This window comes from Piliocolobus tephrosceles, chromosome 2, assembly GCF_002776525.5.
Source record: "Piliocolobus tephrosceles isolate RC106 chromosome 2, ASM277652v3, whole genome shotgun sequence".
Lineage (NCBI taxonomy): Eukaryota > Metazoa > Chordata > Mammalia > Primates > Cercopithecidae > Piliocolobus > Piliocolobus tephrosceles.
The window spans coordinates 94,505,422-94,532,055 of NC_045435.1; the positions used below are offsets into that span (position 1 = coordinate 94,505,422).

The 26,634-nt window shown below is 45.4% G+C and overlaps 1 protein-coding gene across 6 annotated transcripts in view; it reads right to left on the bottom strand.

Annotated features, from left to right (window-relative positions):
* TRAK1 (trafficking kinesin protein 1) overlaps nt 1–26,634 on the bottom strand; it is a 137,520-nt gene that overhangs the window by 42,330 nt on the left and 68,556 nt on the right. For 3 of the 6 annotated variants that reach the window (XM_023231335.1, XM_023231333.1, XM_023231332.1), the window contains exons 1-2: nt 24,621–24,921; nt 6,620–6,696 (exon numbers count right to left, since the gene is read on the bottom strand). In XM_023231335.1, the coding sequence (XP_023087103.1) occupies nt 6,620–6,696; nt 24,621–24,732 (189 nt within the window). In that variant the 5' untranslated portion in view covers nt 24,733–24,921. Of the gene's footprint in view, nt 1–6,619; nt 6,697–24,620; nt 24,922–26,634 lie in introns of those variants that run through there. The other 3 variants (XM_023231338.3, XM_023231337.3, XM_023231334.3) reach the window with 1 other exon arrangement.

The following is a 26,634-nucleotide window of genomic DNA, read 5'->3' on the forward strand; positions in this document are numbered from 1 at the left end:
ATGTTTAAAGTTACTCTCAAAAACAATTACATGCTTTTTTGTTTTTTTACTTAGAAAAGGCTACTTATGCTTCATTTAAGAAAAAAACAACTTTCAAAATGCAGATGTTAGCATAAAATTGCCATATTCAGAGACAAAAACACTCTTAAGGGCACAGAATTTTCTGTTAGCTCAGCTGATGGCATCAATTAGGCAGAGCCAGTACACAGAGGAAAATTCGGAGTGGCATATAAAGGTAGGGTAGCCTCTGGGGAAGAAAGAGGTCCCCTGACAGTGGACAGATGCCATCAGCAAATGCAGACTTAGCGATTTGCTACCACAGTCAGATTCAACTTGGGTGTTGGCAAGGGGAGAAGTTAGAAAAATTAAATCATTTTAGAAGTATATGCTAATTACTCTGTTCATGTGGTTTGAAAGAAAGAATGGAAACATGTCATTTGGGGTAGGAAAAACACTGGGGTGCATCCTAGGTTCTGATCCAACACCTGCTATTAACTACCCACATGGTCCCAGGCAAACGGCTTTTGCTTCACAGGGATCAAGTACACTAGAGATTGATTTTTTTTTCTTTTTTGAGACAGAGTCTTACTCTGTCACCCAGGCTGGAGTGCAGTAGCACAATCTCAGCTCACTGTAACCTCCGCCTCTCAGGTTCAACCAATTCTCTTGCCTCGGCCCCTTGAGTAGCTGGGATTACAGGCATACACCACCACACCCAGCAAATTTTTGTATTGTTAGTAGAGACGGGGTTTCACCATGTTGGCCAGACTGGTCTCAAACTCCTGACCTCGGGTGATTCGCCCTCCTCGGCCTCCCAAAATGCTGGGATTACAGGTGTAAGCCACTGTGCCGGGCCAACAGATTCATTTTTCAGGCCACAGGTTTCAAATCCATTGGTGGGTTGAGAACCATTTTAGTAACAGCAACCGACATTTTGTCTTAACTTAAATACAATGGCACAGAATTGAAAACACCAAAGGGCATTATATGTAATAAGATTATTATTTCAGCCGGGCACGGTGGCTCAAGCCTGTAATCCCAGCACTTTGGGAGGCCGAGACGGGTGGATCACGAGGTCAGGAGATCGAGACCATCCTGGCTAACACAGCGAAACCCCGTCTCTACTAAAAAAATACAAAAAAAACTAGCCGGGCGAGATGGCGGGCGCCTGTAGTCCCAGCTACTCGGGAGGCTGAGGCAGGAGAATGGCGTAAACCCGGGAGGCAGAGCTTGCAGTGAGCTGAGATCCGGCCACTGCACTCCAGCCTGGGCAACAGAGCGAGACTCCGTCTCAAAAAAAAAAAAAAAAAGATTATTATTTCATGTTTAAACTGTTGCTTGTCACATATTTACCTATGTGAATACTGGGTCACAACCTAAGCTGTGTTTCTTACAGCAGGTACTGGTCACAAATTGAACTGCTCCAGGTGAACTATCCTGCTGTAAACTGGGAGAGCATGGGTTCTCTATTTGAACATGGGTTCCCTCAACTGTTAAATGGAGGTAGAGTAAAGGGGCAGGCTAGCTGAGATATTCTAGGAAAACTCTTCTAACTTTATGATTCACTGAGTTTTAGAATAAAGAGAATAATCAGCTTTTATTTCTAACGTCTTAGATATCCACCCAATGATTCCATGCAACAGCAGACATCTCCCTTTGCTAACCACAGGAACTTCACTGCGGTATAAGCGCAGCACTTGAGGTCAAGTACGGTTTGAGAAGACTGGATTCAACAGCACTTTGGCTCCCTCTTGCAGGATGATGGTCTCTCTCCTCCAGGCCTTCCACAATCCCCAAACTGGCAATGCTGTTACCACAGTCCCAGAAGCCAGCCAGGTATCACAGTATCAAAAATGAGCTGTAGATAGGCCAGGCACAGTGGCTCTCACCTGTAATCCCAGCACTTTGGGATCACTTGAGGTCAGGAGTTTGAGACCAGCCTGGCCAACATGGCAAAACCCTGTCTCTACTAAAAATACAAAAATTAGCTGGGCGTGGTGGTGGGAGCCAGTAATCCCAGGCACTCGGGAGGCTGAGGCAGGAGAATCACTTGAACCCAGGAGGCAGGGCTCGCAATGAGCCAACATCACCCCATGCACTCCGGCCTAGGTGACAGAGCAAGACTCTGTCTCAAAAAAAAAAAAAAAAAAAAAAGAGTTGCAAATTCCCCAACTCATTCTCACAATTTGTGCCTCCCCATCATGACCTTGCCTTTCTAGAAACACAGTACATGTGGAGACAGTCCTGTCATGGGGCAAAGGGGACTCGGTGAATCTGCCCAACCAACCGAGATGCTCATCTCTGCACTTTTATCTACACTGGCCACAGTGTCTACCAAGAAGTTCCCTTGACTGAGTGCAGTGGCTCATGCCTGTAATCCCAGCACTTTGGAAGGCCAAGGCAGGAGGATTTCCTGAGCACAGGAGTTCAAGACCAGCCTGGGCAACACAGGAGACTCCATCTCAAAATACAAAATTGAAAAAAAAAAAAAAAAAGGTCCCTTATTTCATGGACCTTTGTCATTTCTGAGACTCAACAGTTGTGCTTATTAGATACCTAGAGGAAAGGACTCAAAAAACTGTGTGAGGGAGACTGCACAGAATTAAAGTCTCCAGGGGCTGACTCAAAATTAGCACCTAGTCCAAGTGGTTTCAGCTGAATTTGGTTAAAACTGCAATATCAATGTTCACTTCTCTTTGGAAGTATAGTCTCCAAAAATCTAACTCAAGTCTACCAAATGTCTCTACTAGAACTAGTTCTCAGACTGAACACTCAGGCTGGTCTCAAACTTCTGGCCTCAGGCAATTCTCCCACCTCAGCCTCCCAAAGTGTCTGGATTACAGGTGTGATCCATGTTGCTCAGCCTGATACCCCATTTACCCTGATATGATTATTATGCAGCATACGCCTTTACCAAAGTATCTCATGTACCCCATAAATACATACACCTACTATGTACTCAAAACATTGAAAATAACAAGTTATATTAAAAATAGTTATAAATAAAATGGAAATTTAATCAGAAGCGTTATTGTAGAGTCTCTAGTTTTTTCTCTTTAGTATTACTGAGGCAACAGGCTGGTTGGGTTTTTCTTTGAGAATTACAAGAATGAAAAAAACCTCCCATTTCTCTAGCCAAAATATGATTAATGTTTACTTCTAAAAACAAGAAAACAGGTTGGGCATGGCAGCTTATGTCTGTAATCCCAACACTTTGGGAGCCCAAGGTGGGAAAATCAGGAGTTTGAGGAGGCCAGGAGTTTGAGACCAGCCTGGGCAACATAGTGAGACCCCATGTCTACCAAAAAAAAAAAAAAAGATAAAAACCAGAAAAGAGCTAGAAGATGGTCACTAGATTAAACTACAATGAGAAAAAGAGACCACAAACAAGTAATTTAGGCCCTTGGAAATAAGCTATTAAAAGAACTAGTTCCTTTATTCCCCCAAGAAATGAGGCAAGGTAGAGCTCATTCTAACTGCCTCCTCCCGCTCCTCACTATGCTTTCAAAGCATAGACTTAAAAAAGACTGTAACTTGAGTCTCAGCCCCCTTTTACCAACGAACTCTCTAGCGCTGACTGACACACCTACAAGAGATTCCAAACAGCCTGCCGCCTACGCTTAGCAACTGACTCATCTCATTCACCAATTTCAGGATAAAAACATGACTAAGGGGCCAGTGGAATCACCCTCTCTGTAACTGAGGAGGAGGCAAGCTCTGCCCAAAGGTGCATTCCAGACAGCAGCAAGCCCAGGGGAGCCACAGCATCTTGTTCCCCTTAAAACCAGAAGCGAACTCTCCACGCTGGTGGAAGGCTGTGCTTTGGGATCCTGTGCAAATCCACCAGTACCCCACTTGTCTGCCTATAGCAGGTATGCAAACCAAAGCACAGAAGAAACAGAGCCAGAGCCCAGGAAAAGCATGGCACAGGGCAACAGGTACACGACTGGGACAGTTAGACTTTAACCAGGACACCCTCCTAGTTCCAAGGAAAGGCAGTAACTCAGGCCTTTATCTTATCAGGACAGGAACAGAATGGCATCAGACATGGAACACATAGACACAAACAGATGCTGTTGCCATGACGACCCTTTAAAAATAAAACAGGCTGGCTGTGGTGGCTCACGCCTGTAATCCAAGCACTTTGAGAGGCCAAAGTGAGAGCATTTTTTAATTTAAAAATTTGAGAGATTCAAATAAACAGTGGCTGTAGTTTGGTTCTAATTTTGTTTTATTTTTTGAGGCAGGGTCTCGCTCTGGTGCCCAGGCGAAGTGCAGTGGCATGATCTCGGTGCACTGGAATCTCCATCTCCCGAGCTCAGGCGAATCTCCCACCTCAGCCTCCCAAGTAGCTGGGGTTACAGGCACACACCACCATGCCTGGCTAATTTTTGTATTTTTTGTAGACACAGGGTTTGGCCATTTTGGCAAGACTGGTCTCAAACTCCTAAGCTCAAGTGATCCACCTGTCTTGATCCCTGCAAAGTGCTGGGATTTACAGGCGTAAGGCACTGCACCAGACCAGGAGGACCGTTTGAGCCTCAGAGTTTAAGATCAGCCTGGGCGATATAAGGAGACCCCACCTCTACAGAAAAATAAAAAATACATTGTTCATCCAGCTGGATGAACAAAACAAACAGGACTGTGGGGTGACTCCCAAGCCTGGGGCTCAGCGAGGGCACAGACTACTTGGGGATGGGGTTGGGACCAGCTTCAAAGGTCCCTGGAAGGCCCTGCAGCACAAGACTGAGAAGCAGGAAAGAACCGACACAGTTAAATGCCATAGAGGGCCAAGGGTGGGAGAGCAGGAGCCATGTCCCCAGTGACAGTGAAGGGCTAGAGGAGCATTCAGGACTGTGAGCAATGGGTGGCCTTGACTACACAGTGAGGAGCCTTAGAGAAAGGGTGAGAAGGTCACAGAGGGCATGGACGGTGGCAGCTGCAAGGAAGAGGAAAGCAGAGAGAAGCTAAAATCTCACTGCTGAGGCCCCAAGAGTTTGAGTGGTGGCCTTGGAAGGTACAGATTTAGGACCCCTCTCAGAACACTCAATGACCTGAACAGGGGGTGATGAGCAGGCGCCAGAAGCAGTTTGTAAGATCTGGAGAGCACTGCTGGGGGAAACGGATGCAGTAGAAAGGGGTCAGCAATTAACCATTTTCAAAAGTCGGTGGTGCCGACCAAGGCAGCCTGCCACGTGGCTAACACCAAAGACAGCGGCAACTAGAGTGACATCCGAAGGCTGAAGGCCGGTGCCCCAAAATACCGCCCTTGACACCCTGTCACATAGCCAAAAACCCTGACATCACCTCTGGGGAGCTGATGAGTTTGTGACTTCAAACAGGAGTGGACTGCAGGACCAGGAAGAGAATGCTAGATGTGCAGAGGTAGAAACATGGGAATAGAGAGACATAAAAACGGTGAAAGAATGCCACACACCCCCCAAAAAACCTCTGGGAAACCAGTCTGGCCCAGTTCCTGTCTGAGCTTCAACCCTGACCTCCCACTGGTTGAAAACAATGACAATGATTTCTATGTCCTCCAGATAATAATCACACACCTCAAAATCATTCCAGTTTCTAGAGCCGAAGCAAGGGGCTAGAAGGCAGCACCTGTCCATTTAAGGCCTGATTCAGTGAAGGGGGCAGTGTATTAATGATGGAGATGTATTCAACAAATACTAAGAACCTACCATGTTCTGGCCTGTTCCAGGCATGCAGATACACATATTATACTCATCTGTTTCTAGAGACCTTTGTCATACTTAATTCTCAACTGCAACAGAATACTCAGAAGAAATTCAGAAAATCAGTCTCTAAAATAAAGGCAGCTCACCTAATCTTAAGCAACTTACTTAAATTTTTCTTGCCATGCTTATTTTGCTTATTTCTATGCTGACACTGCATAATATTCCACTAGCCTAAGTCAAAACTTAAAATACATTAGGAAGACACAGACGATGATATATTTTTCTGACATTTTTTGGATGCACTTAAAATATATCATTAGTCAATGTTTCAGGATTTTTTACACTTACAACTGGATATTCTACCAAGTATTTAAATGTACCACATTTGGTGCCATTAATATATTCCTTTAAAAACATAAAATAGGCCGGGCGCGGTGGCTCAAGCCTGTAATCCCAGCACTTTGGGAGGCCGAGACGGGCGGATCACGAAGTCAGGAGATCGAGACCATCCTGGCCAACACGGTGAAACCCCGTCTCTATGAAATATACAAAAAATTAGCCGGGCGATGTGGCGGGCGTCTGTAATCCCAGCTACTCGGGAGGCTGAGGCAGGAGAATGGCGTAAACCCGGGAGGCGGAGCTTGCAGTGAGCCGAGATCGCGCCACTGCACTCCAGCCTGGGCAACAGAGCAAGACTCTGTCTCAATAAAACAAAATAAAATAAAATAAAAACATAAAATATCTACACAAAATTACAGCTATAAAGGCCTACATAGCTACTAGTTCAAAAAGTAAAGCTATTACATTATACCTTGAAAGAAACTAATTTCCAAGATTCCTCACTGAAACAGGTGATAAGGCATGCTTTAATCAGTATCAATGAAAACCAGTCGATTATAAACAACTCTTTTGCCTTCCCCTGGAGCACTTACCTCCTCAAGAAGCCGAGTGACAGCATCTATGTCATTATATGTCTTAGTCATCTGGCCAACTCTTTCAGCACATAAAACTGTAAGAAATAAAAATGACAATGAGACTCCCGATGTCACAAACCTGCCAAACAAATGACTCATGTAAAAAAGCGTCCCTAACACTGTGCCTGCACATTAGGCACAGAGGGTCACTGACTCTGCTGGGTTTAACCCGCAATGTACTCACCACCACCAGATTTCACTTCCCAGTTCCAGTGACTGGAGGATGAGCAAGGGGACTTGTAACCCCTGTGAAACCTTGACATTGTGTGTCTGTGTGTGTGAGCATGTGCTGAGGGCGAAGCAATGGAGTGGAAGGGGGTCTGGCCTCACAGATATTCAGTAAACTGAAGTAGGTGGGGTGGGGGCCGGCAGCACAGCCATCCATGTGTGAATGATGAGAAAGGCCTGTAGCATCTAGACTCCACTAACCATACAGACCCAACCATATGAACAGACTGGAATCCTTCAGAAAACAGCTGCTGTCATAATTATTAAACAAGAGCCTTAAACTGATAATTTCAAAATGGCACAGCCCCCTCCCCCGCAAGTGGCCTACATTCTAAGGTTATGCAACCAGCTCCATACCATGAAAACTAGGTTGTTATTTTTTACATATACATTAAAAAGACTACTACGATTGCACATGCGCACACGCGCGCGCACACACACACACACACACAGAGTAATATTTCATTACATGTACAATTTACCGTGGTCATACGAGGCTGCACACAAGCACTTTAGGACTATGGGTCTTTGTTCTCCATCCGTTGGAGAAATCGGTTGTGAAACAAAAGAAGGCTCTTGTCTGCTAAAGATACATCAGGGTTGTTTTATTTTAAATCAATGACCAGGAACTGATTTGCAGTTCAACAAACACCACAAACACCAAGAAGGTAGCATAAGTTTTATTCTATGGGGGGAGAAGTGAATATAATGGATTTATGGCCAGCGAACGTGCAAAATTTTTTGAAACCTGTCACTTTGGGACTAAATAAATAACTCCTTAGTAATGCTTTGTAACTAAGACTTCAGTGAATAATTCTGTTAAGAGTCAAAGCTTTCCTAGTGACCCACATTCAGTAACAGCCCATGCGACGCATTTGGGAATTGAAGCGTATTAGTAAGTCAAACTCAGTAGCATTACAACTGAAATTCAATAGGTCTCTGAATATTTTATTAAATGCAAGTAGAGATCATCCTAGTAAATTAGCTCAGAGAAATCGGATCTGTTGGAATGATTTTCTAGCTTAGGGAGGAGACCTGAAATCTGGTTCTAAATCTGAAACCCTACCAAGACAGTGCCATCAGAGCCAGCAGACAAGACCCCTCCACCCAACGCTTTCATGAGATCCCTCCTGTCCAAGCGGTGGGGCAGGGATATGCACAGAGCTGCCAGGGAGAGAGAAGCAAGGGAGATGTGTAAGGGTAGTTTTAAACCTGGATCTAATTTGATGTAGATGAAGTCCAGCTCAAATTGCTCTAGACAGTCCATCAGCTCGAGGTCACACAAGTGCTTAAGTGAAGACTGCTATGCTACCAACCTGAGTTAATTTTCTTCACGCACAGCTATAATGGTCTGCAAGCGTGCAGATAAAAAACCTGGGGCCCCCCAGCCAGCACGCCAAAGCATCTGCAGCACCCCTTATACACCAGCTAACAGATCACAGCAACTAAGTGCCCTCTGTGTTTAAATTTCTGTTGTCACTTGAGGGCCTGCTTACCCCCGCTCACCGGCTCCCACTCTCCTCAAAAATCTGAGTCCACTGCTTTCCTAGAAAAAGAGAAAACTGGGCTACATTTTACCTAACCTGGCTCTATTCTCTGTACAATAAGATTCAGAGCTGCTATTTCTCTAACACTATATTTAGAGATAACACTCAAATTTTTAAGGCTAAGGTTTTGAATTAAGATAACTGTAATTACTCATATAGTCAGTCATGTGTAGATAACTAGAAGCAGACAGAAGAAATAACACAGAGGGGGATGGGGGGCGGTGGCTAATGCCTTATTATCCCAGCACTTTGGGAGGCCGAGGCAGATGGATCACTTGAGGTTAGGAGTTCGAGACCAGCCTGGCCAACATGGCGAAACCCTGTATATATATATATATATATATATATATATATATATATATATACACAAAAAGTAGTCAGGTGTGGTGGCACACACCTGTAGTCCCAGCTACTCGGGACACTGAGGCAGGAGAATAGCTTGAACCCGGGAGGCAGAAGTCGTGCTACCGCACTCCAGCCTGGGCAGTAGAGTGAAACTCCATCTCAAAAAAAAAAAAAAAAGAAGAAGAAATAATACAGAAGGATCCTGTATACTACCCTTTATCCAGTTCCCGCGATGGTAACATTTTGCAAGATCATAATATCCCAACCAGGATATCAGCACGGATACAATCCATAACTTTTCCTCAGAGTTCCCATTTTACTTGCACTTATTTGTGTGCCCATGTGTGTATTAAGCTCTGTGTAATTTTATTATCTGTATTGGTGCATGTATCTGCCACTTACAAGGACCCCTTGTGTTGCTCTTTTATAAAGCTTTAAAATATTTTAAAAATTGAACCCAATAAAAAGACACACTGTCTCTACTAAAAACACAAAAATTAGCCAGCCGTGGTGGTAGATGCCTATAATCCGAACTCGGGAGGCTGAGGGAGGAGAATTGCTTGGACCTGGGAGGTGGAGGCTGCAGTGAGCTGATGTTACTAAGCACAGTGACTATGGCCAGACACCACTCACAGCCCTCTATATGGATTATTCTATGTAATCTTCAGAGCAATACTGTGAGGGGTAAGCACTTACATTAACTCCATTTTATAACAGAAAACTAAGGCCCAGAGAGGCTGAATAACTCACCCAATGTCACACAGCTAGCAGGTGGCATATGTCAAAATAACAGACTATCGGTAGAGGTAGCAGTTAACACTGATGGTGTCCCTATTCTGTCAAGGGATTTAACATGCTTTCTCAATCTTTACAACAACCCTGTAGGCACTGTCGTGATGACCATTCCACAGATAAGAAAACTGAGGCTCTAAGACGTTAAGAATCTGGATGTTGGCCAGGCGCGATGGCTCACGCCTGTAATCCCAGCACTTTGGGAGGCCGAGACGGGTGGATCACGAGGTCAGGAGATCGAGACCATCCTGGCTAACACGGTGAAACCCCGTCTCTACTAAAAATACAAAAAAAATAGCCGGGTGTAGTGGCGGGCGCCTGTAGTCCCAGCTACTTGGGAGGCTGAGGCAGAAGAATGGTGTGAACCCGGGAGGCGGAGCTTGCAGTGAGCCGAGATCTTGCCACTGCACTCCAGCCTGGGCGACAGAGCGAGACTCCATCTCAAAAAAAAAAAAAGAAGAAAAAAAAAAGAATCTGGATGTTAAGGATCCAACTGAGGTCACAGAGAATGAGGCTGCATTGCAGGGACTACACCAAGGCCAGTATGGCTCCTGGACTAAAATAAAGACCATAAAGGACACGAAAACAAGGCACAAACCATCGATGTATAGGAAGTGTGTAAACAGAGCAAGCAGCATTTGGGCTTTGGGGAAAGAAAGAGCCCTGACCTTACGTTCAGAGGCTTAGGTTTTCACAGGAGACTCTATCCAGGCCAAGGGGCTCTGAGCAGCCACCAATTAACTTCTATGTTTTGGATTTCCTGTTCCAAGAAATAAGGAAGCAGGAGTGAGACCAATGGAAGTGAAAAAATAATAAACCATGCCTTCAGACAGCATAACCACAGGTTATGCTTTTCAAATACCAACTTCCTAGGCACTAAATCTACAATCAACCGTGGTCAAGTTTCTCTCTCTGTAAGAACGTATTTCAAAGAGAAGTTCCATTTCTGACCCAAGGAGTGCTACCCAATAAATCCACTTTCACCCAAAAGATGTTTCAAAAAAGGAAGAAAATAAACCTCTACAATAACTATTTTTTTTCTTTTTTTTGAGACACAGTCTCGCTCTGTCACCCAGGCTGGAGTACAATGGTGCAGTCTTGGCTCACTGCAACATCCATCTCCCTGGTTCAAGCGATTCTCCCACCTCAGCTTCCTGAGTAGCTGGGATTACAGGTGCCTGCCACTATGCCCAGCTAATTTTTGTATTTTTAGTAGAGACAGGGTTTCACCAGGTTGGCCAGGCTGGTCTCGAACTCCTAACCTCAGGTGATCCACCTGCCTCAGCCTCCCAAAGTGCTGGGATTACAGGCATGAGTCACCGTGCTCGGTCTCTACAGAACTTTAATATAAGAAAATTGTGGTCCATCTCCTAGAAAAAGAAGTTAAATGCAACTTGCTGCCTACTCATCATAGTAAAATACACATGCCTCACCTCTGACTAACACCAAACAACCATTACCACGCACCAAACTCTGCACTGAACAAGGCAGGACACCTGCCCTCCTGGGGTACACAGAAAACAGGGCAGCCTGGGGGATGGGGCTCAGGGGGTTCAAAGCCAGACAAGTCCCTTTAAGGAGTGTGAAATTAAATGGAAAGCCACTACAGAGTTTTTGAAGGGGGGTTATGCAATAAGGTTTATATTTCAGAAGCATTTTGGCTCCAGTGTGCAGCAATGGGGGAGGGGGTGCAAGGCAATTTAGATTGACCAGCATCAAGGCTATTGGATTAATGCAAGGAAACTACAGATGCAAAGAAGTGGGCTCTTTCCCTGAGATTTAAGAGATAAAACTGAGTGGGAGGTAAATCAAAAGGCATTGGATCGGGGCTTCTCACTGGGACAACAAGGACATGAGTGATGTCCCCTTTGGAGATGGGCACAAGATGGAAAGTCAGAGGCAAGATGGGGCATCCCCGAGAAACCACTGGCACTGGGACAGTAGTTGATGTCACTGTGTAATAACGTGCCAGGCAGAGGGCTGCCCACAACCCACAGTGGCAGGAGGCCCGCCTGACAGAAACACCCTCCTAGGAGATGAAGGAGGGAGATTTTGGTTTGGGAGAATCCACTTTGAGATAAGAGGAGAATCAAGTCCTTCTTCTTGGGATGGCAAGTAAAGTAAGGAATTATGAAGCCAACTTCAAACAAGGAGCCCTGGGCTGGCTGATCAGAGGGAGGGAGACATACGACTGGGCTGTTACAGCTAATGGGGACGGAGCGGGGGATGGAGGTGGGGTGAGCTCCATGGAGTGCCTTAGTCTGAAAACCAGTAAAGCAGCTTTTTTGCTAAATTAAACCATGCTCAAAACAATTTTAAGAATAAATGCTGGCACCCATCTTCCAGCATCCAGGAGATGCCAGCCAAAAAACCCTAAACATACAGTGTGCAGGCCCAGAAGAGAAACCCCAAACATACAGTGTGCAGGCCCAGAAGAGAACGGAAACACGTCCCGGCCTGCTGCCAAGGAGATCTGCCCAGTGGGAAGCTCAGGAGTGCCTGGAATTAAAGACCCCAAGGAAAACCCCATGGGAAGAAAACAAAGGTGGTGTGGCACTGGGTTTCTATCTTGACACTGTCCAGGGCTTCCGAATGAGCCAGGAGAAGTCAGGAGGAGCCGAGCTCAGGGAGTGGTGGGGCTGCAGCAGGTAAGATCTGAGACCCAGGCACAAGGCAGAACCCAGAGGCCTAAGCCGAGGGGTGGGTGGGGAGAATCGCTACAGTTCCATCACAGCAGCCTGCCCTCCCCAAGGGACCCTGTGTCTCTATGTTGTGTGTCAAATTAACAGGCTTGATAAAAGCTTTCTTGACATTTTGGTCTTATCAGTCTTCTTTAAGAAAATAAAGTTAGAAATCCTCACTTCCCATTCATGTATTTCGGAGGAAAAGGCTCTCATAATGATTTTAGAATAAAAATATATATACACACACACACACACACACACATATATATGGCTATATATAGCAATATATAGCTATATTGCTATATTATACAATATAGCAAAACCCCAGAACCTAATTCTGGTAACATTCCTCCCTCTGATGTCAGCTCTATGTATCTCTGGCGTGAAAAACATTTTACACACACATGTACATATGTGTGTATGTGTGTCTATGTCTATAAAAGAAAAACCTCCCAAATCCTCAAGAAGACACTTATAACTCAAAGACCAAGTAGCCACAAGTAGAAAAGATATTCAAGACCGCCTGATATATTTGCATTTTGGGCTGTCTGCCTTCTGCCTTACTTCCGGGTCATTTCTTTAATTAAAACAGTGTTTCCCAAAGTTTTATTAAGAAATTGAGCTCCATCCTCCCCTCAATAATTTTTCCTCCTATCTTCTATACCTAAGCATCAGTGTTTTTAAAAGTCAATTTTCTACAATTTTCATTATAAAACCTGCAAAGGGACTGAATAAACATTCAAAGTAGACACATACCCCTAGCAATTCTCATATATCCAGTTGAAACAGAGCTGGTACTTAAGTGTCAAAGAAAAGAATGGTCCACAAACCAGTTGATTACCTCTCGCTTTTGACAGCAACAGCAGTTGTCAGGATGAAAAAGCAACACTACATCTGGCCCCTGATGCCCCAGGAAGTAAACTTAATAAGCATTTACTGCCTGTACTGTTCACAGGGGCAGGGGATGGAGGTTCAGAACCTGGGAGCCAACCTGGGGTCCCAGAACCTGGGAGCAAGAAAGCTTTCCATAAAATTCTTAGTAAGTCACCAGTCATCCACGTTTCCAGGCATTACAAAATAGATGTCCTTTAAAGGTTTGTTAAAAGTTTGTAGCTTTTGAACTTAATTAGTCCCTGCTCTGCTTAATAATCTTCCCCAGCTCTTCTACCTCCTATAAGCAGCAGCCTCAACACACAGGACATACAGGAACCATCCCTACCTGGCCCAGCCCAACCCTCCCGCCTCCTCCCCTGCCACCCAAGCTCACTCTTCACCATAGCTCCTCCACACCCAGTGATGCCACTCTCAGATGTCTGGCCTGGCACTTGTGTGCCTGCCATTTCCTTCTTGTAAGGACTGTCTTTCTCTCACTTCTCCATCTGGGAATTTCTGCTCTTCCCACAGGCTTTTCAAAAAGAAGGTGCCTCCCTGTAGCTGACACCCTATCCAAGTGTCAGTTCTTCTGCCCACTTTTGTAAAATCTGTAGTTTTTACAGTTTGCCCAGACACCTAGACCAGGCTGATTTGGCAAAGCACTTCTGATGAGAGGAACATCTTCAAATGGCTGTTGTGACTCAGCTTACAGCAGCAATGCCCTCTTATCTCTGCCAGATACAGTGCTGAGTAACTTACACTTTTATCCCCACTTTTTTTTTTTTTTTTTTTGAGATGGAGTTTTACTCCTGTTGCCCAGGCTGGGGTGCAATGGTGCACTCTTGGCTCACTGCAACCTCCACCTCCCAGGTTCAAGCGATTCTCCTGCCTCAGCCTCCCTAGTAGCTGTATCCCCAGATCTTATATGACAGGGAAACTGAGGCTCTGAGAAGTCAGGTGAATTGCCTAAGGTCACGAAGACTTTTTAAAGTCTCCTAAGTATCTAGTCAAGATAAATGGAACCATATATGCATACATAAACATATGAATATAAGCATTCATAGCAGCGTCATTCATTATAGCCAAAAAAGTCCATCAATTGGTGAATGAATAAACACAACAGGTACGTCCATACAATGGAATATTATTGAACCATAAAAAGGAATGAAGTCCATGCATGCTATAGCATGAACCCCAAAATCTTTCTGCTCAGAAAAAAAAAATACCACATATTGTATGATTCCATTCACATAATGTATAGGAAAAGGCAAATTATAGACATGAAAAGTAGATCACTTTGCCGGGCACCGTGGCTCATGCCTGTAATCCCAGGACTTTGGGAGACCAAGGTGGGTAGATCACCTGAGGTCAGGAGTTCGAGATCAGCCTGGCCAACATGGTGAAACCTCGCCTCTACCAAAAATACAAAAATTAGCCAGGCATGGTGGCACGTGACTGTAATCACAGCTACTCGGGAGGCTGATGCAGAAGAATCGCTTGAACCTGGGAGGCAGAGGTTGCAGTGAGCTGAGATCCTGCCACTGCACTCCTGCCTAGATGACAGAGTGAGACTCCATCTTAAAACAATAACAATAATAGAAAAAAGTAGATCACTTGAGCCCAGGAGTTTGAGACCAGCCCGGACAATATAGCAAAACACCATCTCTACAAAAAACCAAAAACATTAGCCAGACGTGGTGGCATGCCTACAGTCCTAGCTACTCAGGAGGCTGAGGTGGGAGGATCACCTGAACCCTGGAGGTGGAGGTTGCAGAGATGAGATTGTGCCACTGCACTCCAGCCTGGGTAACAGAATGAAGACTCTGTCTCAGAAAAAAAAAAAAGAAAGCAGATTAGTGGTTGCCTAGGATTGCAAGTGGGAAATGGGAGCTACCTGTAAACAGGCACAAAGGATCTTTGCTGGGGGAATGCAAAGTTCTAAAACTGAATTATGGTGATGGTTGCACAACTCAAGTGAATTTAATGAAAATCTTTGAATTGTCTGGTTTAAATGGGTGATATTTAAGTTATCAAATAAATAACACTCAAGCAAGCACCCCCGAACCATGCCGTATTTCAGCCACTTCCCTATTACATGACCATGTAAAAACATTATTGTATTGTCTCAACCCTTGACTTGGACTTCCTTGGGTCACAATGATGTTGTCAGATAACAAAATTGTTTAGAAATGGCAAATCACCCACTAAGAAACTAGCACTGATAAACAGCACATAAAGGTACTGATCTGCCCCACTTAGACTAGACTATTTTAAAATTAGAAAATTGTTATTAAATAAAATTTAGTCAGATCGCAGAAATAATTTCATGATACAGCCATAACGGAGAAGAATTTGACTTTGAACCCTTTTCCTAGGCACAAACCTCTTCTATCCTCTCCCAAGTTATAGCCACCTCCTTGAAGCCTTGGCCAAGTCCCTCACTTGCCTGTTGACCCTCAATACTTACCTTCAAAATAATTTAGACTTGACCAAATAGTCCTAGTGAATTAACTACTAAGCCCTAAGACACACATTACTTGGTTTTGCTTTCTGGGTTTTTTTTTTTTTTTTTTTTTTGAGACAGAGTCTTGCTCTGTCGCCCAGGCTGGAGTGCAGTGGCACGATCTCAGCTCACTGCAAGCTCTGCCTCCCGGGTTCATGCATTCTCCTGCCTCAGCCTCCCGAGTAGCTGGGACCAGAGGTGCTCGCCACCATGCCTGGCTAATTTTTTTGTATTTTTAGTAGAGACGGGGTTTCACCTTGTTAGCCAGGATGGTCTCGATCTCCTGACCTCTTGATCCGCCTGCCTTGGCCTCCCAAAGTGGTGGGATTACAGGCATGAGCCACCGTGCCCGGCCCATTACTTGCTTTTAAAAACAAACAAAATGTAGCTATTTTGCTGAAGACTTTGAAGTGGCCACTGGAACAGGGTGAGGGCCCACAGTACTTGGTAATGAAAAACTATGCTCATTTTTCAGCAGTTACAATAAAAAGAAAGAACCACTTCTTTTTATTCTTATCTCAGTGTCCTCATGTCAAAAATGGTTACAGCAGGGCAGGCAGAACAAACCCAACAAACGCTTACAAATGTCCCTTCCCACCTGGGCTGTTTAGGTCACAGGAAGGCAGCTGAGTCTTTCTCATTTTGGGCCAGACACACAGTTGATACTCAAATTAAAAAAAAACAAAACAGAACCAAACTCTGTTCTACTTGCAAAGAACAGCTCATTTCTAACCGACACCCCAGCGAGGGATGCAAACAAAGCCCTGGTGCACAGCGCATGCCCTCAAGATGAGCATGAGTCCTGGTGGGTCTGTCCCGGCCACAAGTCATCTGAACACCAGACAGGCCTGAGAGGGTGTGGTAAGCCAGCGCCTCTTACTTGGGAGAAGCAGTAGCAGTTTGCTCATTTGCTTCTGGCCTAGGACCACAGCCATTTAATTGATGCCATCCTTTTAATGCATCTGTCTTAGCAACTCCCCATCTCCTTGTCTCTTTGTGTCACTTCGTTTTTGCAGGGAGCCTTGTGGCCAGGACAGTAATGGGGGCAGAGACCAACCCAGAGCTGTACGAACAATGGTCTGTACAGCCATTACGCATGTCTGTGTAGTGCCTAGTCTCTGCACTGGGAGGCAAGAGCATGGTGTCACTTGCCAAGGACAGAGACCAAAACAGCACAGCTCTGGCTTCCTTTTACTGCTTATTAGTATCACTATTAACTGAAGTTGAAGTGTGACAATTCTACTGGCTCACTTTCCCTTGCCTTGTAGGCTAAGAGCAGGACACCAATACAAGTTATTTAAGAAGCAGAGAAGAATAAATGAAATGAGTATACAACTACTGAGTATCTACAATGTGCCAACTGCTTCCCCAGACATTTTACAAGTATTATTTCACTTAAAACTCAGAAGCAGCCCACAACATACATATGAGCCTCATTTAACCAGGCAGAAAGGCCAGTGGCTCGTCTAAGGTCGAGAAAGACACAACCGTGGACTTGGAGCAGGTTTGCTAGATGCTGTAATCATCCACCCTGCCCCAGACTGGAACACCCAGTGTTGATCTACAGTGGCCATTTATCAACAAGACATTTAATGAGGCAATAACCAAATGGCTTGCTCTGGCACCCTCACCATGAGCCTGGGACTCTGTTAAGAGTTGTCTGTATGTCACCTCCTTTAACGTTTACACCCATCCTATGAGGAAAGTATTACAATTGTCCCATATTAGACATAAAGAAACTGCCCAAAGTCACAGGACCTGGCCTGTCTAACCCCCAAGTTGGAGCTCTCAATGTCTGCTGAGTAAATAAATGAATCCTACCCTCGAAGAATTCCTGACCTAGTTGAGAAGGTAGGGCGCGTGCATAAACTGGCATAACACAGAGGAGCAAGCAGGAAGTGTCAGGTGAGAGATGCTGCTAGGCAGCTCAGATGATAAAAGAAAGCTGAGGATGGCAGAGGGACACGGGACAGGGCCCACAAGTGGGCAGAGCTGCAAAAGAACCCCAAAATACAGAGATCGTGAGTAGGCTCTTTGCTCATGGTCAGCCTTAGGGTGATGCTGGTGTGTCCGGAATTGGTGGGTTCTTGGTCTCGCTGACTTCAAGTATGAAGCCGCGGACCCTCACGGAGAGTGTAACAGTTCTTAAAGACGGTGTGTCCGGAGTTTGTTCCTTCACATGTTCAGATGTGTCTGGAGCTTCTTCCTTCTGGTAGGTTCCTGGTCTCGCTGGCTTCAGGAGTGAAGCTGCAGACCTTCGCGGTGAGTGTACAGCTCTTAAGGCAGCGTGTCTGGAGTTGTTTGTTTCTCCCGGTGGGTTCGTAGTCCTTCGCAGTGAGTGTTACAGCTCATAAAGGCAGTGTGGACCCAAAGAGTGAGCAGCAGCAAGATTTATTGCAAAGAGTGAAAGAACAAAACTTCCACACTGTGGAGGGGGACCCAAGCAGGTTGCCACTGGCTGGCTCAGGCAGCCTGCTTTTATTTCCTTATCTGACCCCACCCACATCCTGCTGATTGGTCCATTTTGACAAAGCGCTGATTGGTGCGTTTACAATCCCTGAGCTAGACACAGAGTACTGACTGGTGCTTTACAATCCTTTAGCTAGACACAGAGTGCTAGACAGAAAAGTTCTCCAAGTCCCCACTAGGTCAGCTAGATACAGAGTACTGATTGGTGTATTTACAAACCTTGAGCTAGACACAGGATGCTGATTGGTGTATTTACAATCCCTGAGCTAGACACAGAGTGCTGACTGGTGCCTTTACAATCCTTTAGCTAGACACAGAGCGCTAGACAGAAAAGTTGTCCAAGTCCCCACTAGGTTAGCAAGACACAGAGTATTGATTGGTGTATTTACAAACCCTGAGCTAGACACAGAGTGCTGATTGGTGTATTTACAATCCCTTATCTAGACATAAAGGTTCTCCAAGTCCCTACTAGACCTAGGAGCCCAGCTGGCTTCACCTAGTGTATCCCGCACAGGGGCTGCAGGCAGAGCTGCCAACCAGTCCCAGGCAGTGCACCCACACTCCTCAGCCCTTGGGCGGTCAATGGGGCCAGGCGCCGTGGCGCAGGGCGGTGCTCATCCGGAAGGCTCAGGCCTGGCAGAAGCCCACCGTGAGTCGCGGGGCTCGGACATGGCCAGCTGCAGGTCTCAAGCCCTTCCCTGTGGGGAAGCGGCTGAGGCCCTGCAAGAATTCGAGCGTGGTGCATGCCGGCCGGCCAGCAGTGCTGGGGGACCCGGCACAACCTCCACAGCTGCTGGCATGGGTGCGAAGTGCCTCACTGCCCTGGGCCGGCAGCGCCGGCCGGCTGCTCCAAGTGTGGGGCCCGCCAAGCCAGTGCCTGCACCCGCCAGAACTCGCGCTGGTTTGTGAGCCCCCGGTTCCTGCCCACGTCTCTCCCTCCACACCTCCCTGCAAGCAGAGGGAGCCGGCTTTGGCCTCTGCCAGCCCAGAGAGGGGCTCCCGCAATGCAGTGGTGGGCTGAAGTGCTCCTCAAGCGTCGCCAGAGTGGATGCCAAGGCTGAGGAGGCACCAAGAGTGAGGGTTGGTTCCACCCAGAGTGACTGACCCCACAGGAGGCCTCCGTGGGGCAGCCATGGATACTGAGAACCAAACCCCAAGTGGAGACAAGGACAATGAAAACCATGAACCAAGAGACCTTTGTAACAGTGCTGCAGTAGGTACTGATGCACTAGATCAGTTCCTCCTTCAATGCTGACACATTGGGAAAGTTGTGCACAGCACCCTCAAGTGCTGCTGGTGACACTACATTAACAAAGGCCCAAGACTCGGGCCTCTTCTCTGGGGCTGAAATTCCCAACTCCACAGCCCACAAAAGCCTGACGCATCACAACCACCTGCAGGACACAGCACTCCTTGATCCAGTTATTCCCCACGGTGCCCAGTACTTTCTCTGCAGCCCAGGAATGCTCTCCCAAGCTGGAGAAATGTGCTCTATCTGTGCTGAATCTCCAGCTTCGCCTGGGAACCAGACGGAGAATTTGAAAGGCCAGCAGGTGCAGCCACTGGACATAGACACGGGAGGCTCTGGGTTCCCACCACTGACTGGCATTTTTTTCACCCCTGTTTTTCCAGATGATCACGTCTGGTTAGTGTTCAACACCTGAAAACTGCCCTTTGTGCAGGAGACTGACTCTGCCCGCTCACACACTCTTAGCAGCCATCTCTAAGGAAAGAGGGATGCATTCTCTCTCCTGCAGCCCGTGTTCTAGGGGAACCTAAACCTGGTCATGAGAACACCCAGCAAACTCCAGACCATTGTGCATCTCTATCCAAATCATGCCTTCTCCTGAGCAATCCTGAATACCATTTGCCAGAAATTTAGTGATTCACTTTGCAAATGGGTAATAGGTTTGGAAGTACCCCGATGAGAAGAAATTAGTAAGTCAGGCTCCTTGATGCATTTCATTTAAGAAAAAGAAAAAAGAAAAAGAACACTGGGAATTTGCCAGGTAATAGGCCACAAGGAAGTGACCACGAAACTTCCCTTTACACCAGTGTTTTCCTCATGCAGCTGCCCAGGCACTGAGACAGGGCGGGACCCACTATTTCATTCATGCAGTTCAGCCCTCTCAATCTCATAGCGAGGAGAGGGATTGTGAAAAGCAGGCAGAGCCTTCCTCTAAATATGCTACTAAGCACCTGACATCAATTTTGCTTTCTCATTGTGCAAGTTTTCAGTAGCCAGAAGACACAGGGCCTGGATATTTCCTCTCCCTGGAAAGACAGTGAAAGCCAAGCCCTCTCCTGCTGCCTGGTCTCCCAGGAACACCCACCTCATGGGATAAGAGGATTAAATGAGATAATACAAGAGAAGAGACTAGAACTCTGTCAGCTTAGAGCCTGTGCATGGTGAAATACAGAAACCCACAAGGCAGGACGAAGACCCAGCTCTGTGCTTCCAGCTGGGAGACTCTGCACAAGAGCAAACTATCAGAGCCTCGGGTGCTTTGCTTGCAAAATGAGAATGTTTCCCTGAAAGTCTGTTTTAAAGATTAAATGAGTGACATGAAAAAGTGCCTAGTATCCCACAAGGTGACCTGGAGAGAACAACAAATGTATCCTGTATCTATAACTATCAGAGCAACTGAAATACTAATTGTATCTTACAGATTTCAACCAAAAGCACCTCTTTTAGACAAGTTGACAATGTAGAAACATCTCGAAATCCACGTAACACAGATCCAAATCCACACACATATTTTCACTACTCACAGAGTATTTCTGCTCCACATGTGGGGCTGGCTTCCTGTGAACTCAAGACAAGGGTGGTGTGACCATGACAGAGAAAAATGGGGTCCTGCCCAGCTTGCTCTAAGATACACGTTTTCAGCAAAACTGGCCATGACACCAAACTTTCTAAGTTGCTATCCTTCTGATCTGCACCACAGCCTTGCTTCTTTCATGTCAGGAGCAAACCTTGAAAGTGAGTTTGTTTCCTTTTGCAAAGTAAAGGAAGCATGTTGGCAACAGTGTTTTTCTTTTGAGGTTACTGTTCTAAAAATACTGTTAACACCTCACCTACAGGACTGCTAAAAATGACTTCTTGGAGTATGAAGGAAAACTGGATAGAAACAAACAAGAGAAGGAGAGAATATACTGTAATTATCTATCATAAGATGACAAATACAAGGCAAAATCTCTCCCCTTGAATCCAATTATAAGGCAGATATACTGTTATCTCTGAGATGTGGATTAGCACAGGACAATGTACATTGGAATCACCTAGAGGGCATGTTGAAACCCAGCTTGCTTGGTCCCACCCCAGTTTCTGATTCAGTAGGTCTGGAGTAGGACCCAAGAAGGTGCATTTCTTTTTTTTTTTTTTTTTTCTTTTTTGAGATGGAGTCTTGTTCTATCACCCAGACTGGAGTGCAGTGGCACGATCTCAGCTCACTGAAACCTCTGCCTCCCGTGTTCAAGCAACTCCCTGCCTCAGCCTCCACAGTAGCTGGGATTACAGGCACCTGCTATCACGCCTGGCTAATTTTTGTATTTTTAGTAGAGACAGGGTTTCACCATCTTGGCCAAGCTGGTCTTGAACTCCTGACCTCGTGATCCACCCACCTCAGCATCCCAAAGTACTGGGATTACAGGCGTGAGCCACCACAACTGGCCTCCAAGAAGGTTCATTTCTAACAAGTTCCTAGGTGATCCTGATGCTGCTGGTCAGGGACTCCACTTTGAGAACTGCTAGCATCATAGTTAAGAGCAGAGAGTTCCATAGTCATTCTAAATAGGCTGGGACCACTTAACTCACTGTATGACTTTAGACAAGTTGTTTACATTTCCTCCCATAAACCTATAAAATAGTAACAGTATTTGACCTCAAATGTTTTAAAAGTTCAATGCATTAATCCACATAAAGTACTTAAAATGGTGCCAAGTACTTAGGAAGTGCACAATGACATTCACTATCATGATCATCTAGCTCTTGGTTTTTAAAAAAAGTTTAACACATGTATCTACATAAATTTTCAGGATAAGAAAATTTCTAATGAAAAATTTAACAGTGGCCCCTGATGGCTGCAGATAAGCACGAGGGTAATAAGACCTACGCCTATAAACTAAAGCTGACCTCTTGCCTGTGTAAATGGAGTTTGTCAAATATTTTGCTGACAGGAACTGGTCAGAACCTGTTTATCAGATGTAGAACAAAAGACAGGATTGATGAAATCAGTCACCCGCCACTAGACCCCTAAGATACCTAAACTTTCTCCCTACTGCTCAACTGTATATTTACCTTATCTTATGTACAGCATCGCTGTGCACCAAACAGAATTACAGGAAAGGAACTGTTGCTTCACTATTCTTTTCCCCCACCTTCTGTGTCACACGTCTCCCCCTATTAGAAAATGCATCTCCCCCTATTAGAAAATGCGTGTCTACTGTGCCTCAAGCTGTCTACTTCAGGACACATTCTCGGTCTATATTGAGCCTGTGTTCCTGGGCTCAAGTCCTCAAGCCTGGCTCAGAATAAGCTGTGATTTCTCTAAGTTCTAGTGCCTGTTATTTCACTTAGTTGACAAAATATATGGAGAGAGAAAGACAGAGACAGTCTCTGTCTCTCTTCATATATTTATATATAATATATAATTTTTTATTTATATATTGTATATTTATCATCACCTATTTATATATATTATATACATGAAATGGGCACAACACAAATTTTTTTCCTCTCTTGACTAGGATATATGATACTTCTCCAGAATATTTTGTAGCCTTTAATCTAGAATCATACAGTTCAATGACTGGTTTTTAAAAAAATCTTGCTAGGCTTTAAGGCAGCAGCTCATCTCATACTTTAACATGCATGCCCATCACCTGGATATCTTGTTATAAGGCAGATGCTGACTCAGTGGGTCTGGGCTGGGGCCTGAGATTCTGCATTTCTAGCAAGCTCCCAGGTGATGAGGGCCCTGGCTGCACTTGAAGCAGCAGAGATTAAAGGGGCAGGAAGCTAATCCAGCTAAATCTGGGGGAGCCCTAGTTCTACAAGGGCAGATGGACACCTTTCTCCTGATCCCTTCCAGAGACCTAACAAATCCTCAATCCTGTCACTCCTCTCCCCTCCCCCATGTCCTTCAAGACAAGGCTAGAAGGGCACCAGCCAGAATGCAGGCCTCAGCATTGGGTCCCTCACCCTCTCCTGGCTTCTCCCAGTTTCTTCCTGCAATAAAATGTTTGCAGATGTCCTGGAGGGGAAGTGTTAACAATATTTTTAGAACAGTAACTTCAAAAGAAAAATATTTTCAGTATATGGCCGATTATAAATAATGTTGAAAACAGAAGTTCCAGCCTGGGCAACTTCGTGAGATCCTGTCTCTACCAAAAATTTTTAAAAATTAGCTGGGCAAGTTGGTGTGTGCCTGTGGGCCCAGCTACTCACTACTAGGGAGGCTAAAGTGGGAGGATCTCTTGAGCCCTGAAGTTCAAGGCTGCAGTGAGCCAGGATCACACTGCTGCACTGCAGCCTGGGCAACAGAATGAGACCCTGTCTCAAAAAAAAAAAAAAGAAAAAAAAGAAAAGGAAAGAGAAAAGTTATCCTGAGACAGGAAAATAGACCATCCTAAAGCAGAAGTTTGAAACGTATTCTGATTGTTTTTACTCAAGGGACCTAAAGAACATCCACGTAGTCACTGTTTACACATCTTGATCAGCCCCCAAAGCCCCTCTTCTCTGGGCTGTGGGTGAAAGCCCTGGAAGGCTAACTGGAAAGCTCCCACCAGCATCTGGGCCTATCTTTACCTAACATCTTCCCTTTTCCCTGCAAAGGAGCACCTCTTTAAGAGAGCCAGCAGTGGGCCTCCTAGATTTCAATGTCAGCCTTGGGCTATTTGTTTTGAAATATTTCTAAGATTTAAAAAATCCTTATTTCAGGTAAGTGATTAGTAATGTTTTCAAAAATAAACACTGCCAGAACAAAAACATGCTTCATTTAATAAGACTGGTCTCTTGTCCCTTAACTTATCAAAACCCAAACAGTCACAAGATAACAACTGAATCTCTTAAAACATAATGCTGGAATGCCACAAATTAAAAAAAAAAACCACACACACACACAATTAGTGATATTTGCAACAACAAGGATGAATTTCAAAGACCTTAGTTAAGCAACAGAAGCCAGACACAAAGGAATACACCCTGTTTGATTCCATTACAAAGATCAGGAAGTGGCAAAACAAATCTAAGGTGACAGAAGTCACAATAATTGTTTCTGGGAAGGTAGATGTAAACTAGAAAGAGACCAAGCGACTTCCTGAGGAGCTGGAAATGCTGTTGTATGGGTGAGGGGGCAGGGGCTCTTACAAGGACACCTTTAAGTCATTTGCATAAGATCTCTAACTTATACCTCCATTAAAAAAAAAAAAAGAGTGCTATGAAATCAGCAAAACACTGAAGCCTATTTAGACACTAACAAGGAAAGGATCAAATCTGAGCCAAGTACAGAATTTACCCTCTTCCAAGAGGTCCTGAGTGTCATGCTGCCTGTGGGTGGGCTTCCTCTCTTCATCCTGGCAGTCGTATTCAAAACATTCTTCTTCCCCGCCCTTGTCTCTCAGGGACATTGCTGAAGTCACCCCAAAGCCAAAACATCACCCTAAGGGACCATCCTTGGGGGTGCCTCCAACCCCCTACCCAGAGGAGCCATGCAGGCCCGGGCCCCCAGGGCACACGCTGCACCCTGGCCTGGGCTGCAGACATGCCCTGGCTCAGCTGAAGTGGAGGGGTGTACACAAAGCTTCGGGCCCAGCATCACCCGGGCAGGACCCGGAAGGGGGTGGCTCCTACAAGCCTGGAGGAGGGGAGGGGCGGGGCGGGGTGAAGCACTTGGCGGAGTGGGAATGCCCTGCCAGGCGCAGGAGATTCAGAGGAAAGCCCTGCAGGCAGGTACAGGATCTCAGCAAGCTCTCGGCCTCCAGACTCTCTCCACCTTTCCTCCCCCAGCAGCAATGAGGAATGGTGGCTTCCTAGAAGTCTCACAGCAACTGCATGGGGCAACACCAACTAAGCCTTGAGCAGGCACACCTGTCTAAAGGTGGGGCACTGGCAGAGGAGTTGTCCTGCTGAAGCATTGCCCAACGCCCTCAGATGAGAGGCTTCCGGTGGGCGGGCTTAAGATGTGGAGACAAATCTAACTGTGACAACTGCCTGACAGTGCTGAGCAAGGGAAGGAAGGGATCATTCTGATTTCTAGTAAAAGGGGGAAAAAAATGCAGTGACCATTACCACATTAAACGTAATTCTCCCAGTCCTTCTTTGACAATAACCTACATTTTCTCTTTATCAATCAGCATTTCATAAAATCCTGCTCTTACCCTAAATTTGTGTTTCCATAGCCAAATTTATAAAGATCTCTCTAATTACTAGAACAAGCTAAGAAAAAAATCTAAAGCCTAATAGCTTGCAAAGCTGCCTGCAGAAAGAAGCCACAGTTTAATTGCATACCTTGATATCAATTCCTCCGTACTGTTTGATTTTGCCTGTTACAGTGAGAATGGCAGGTTCTTCTGTCAAACCCAGTGAAAGGCAGCCTCGGGTACTAGCATCTCAGAGAATCACAGTTCATTCTGTAATCTCTGTGCTTCAGCCATCTCCCAGCTACAATGTGCAGTTCTCCTGCTCCTAACAGCTACACCAGGACACCTATTCCAACCTCTCCGACCAGCTGCCTCCCCCAGGTAGCCAAGAGAGAAGATTTTAGCTGAGGCAAGGTTTTCATAAAACAATTTTTTGTACAAGTTCGGGAACTACATCTCATTCATCTTTGAATCCTTAGGGCCAAGAATTCTGCTCAGGTGGCTAAAAATATCAGCTAAATTGAATTACTACTTCCACAAAGACTAATATGAGATCATATACAAGTGCCTCTAAATAGAAAACCAGAAGTAATAAAGATTTTATTTAAAAGTCTAAGGACATATGCATCCTCTAGTTAATTTTTTTTTTTTTTTTTGAGACAGAGTCTCACTCTGTCGCCCAGGCTGGAGTGCAGTGGCGCAATCTCAGCTCACTGCAAGCTCCACCTCCCGGGTTCACAGCATTCTTCTGCCTCAGCCTCCCGAGTAGCTGGGACTACAGGCGCCTGCCACCATGCCTGGCTAATTTTTTTTTTTTTTTTCATATTTTTAGTAGAGACGGGGTTTCACCGTGTTAGCCAGAATGGTCTCAATCTCCTGACCTCATGATCTGCATGCCTCAGCCTCCCAAAGTGCTGGCATTACAGGCATGAGCCACCGTGTGTGACCCTCTAGTTTATTTTTTAGAACTTGAAAATGAGAGCTGTATTTTACCATGGTAAAGATGTGTTCTTTGTTAAAAAAAAAAAAAAAAGTGTAGACATTCAGGCAGGGAGTTCAAAATTCTATTTTGAAGTACTGCATAAGCTTTAAATATAAACACACTCAAAAAAATGTTTCTTTAATATCAATAAGCTTTATCGGATTAGACTAATTCAATTCAGATGACAG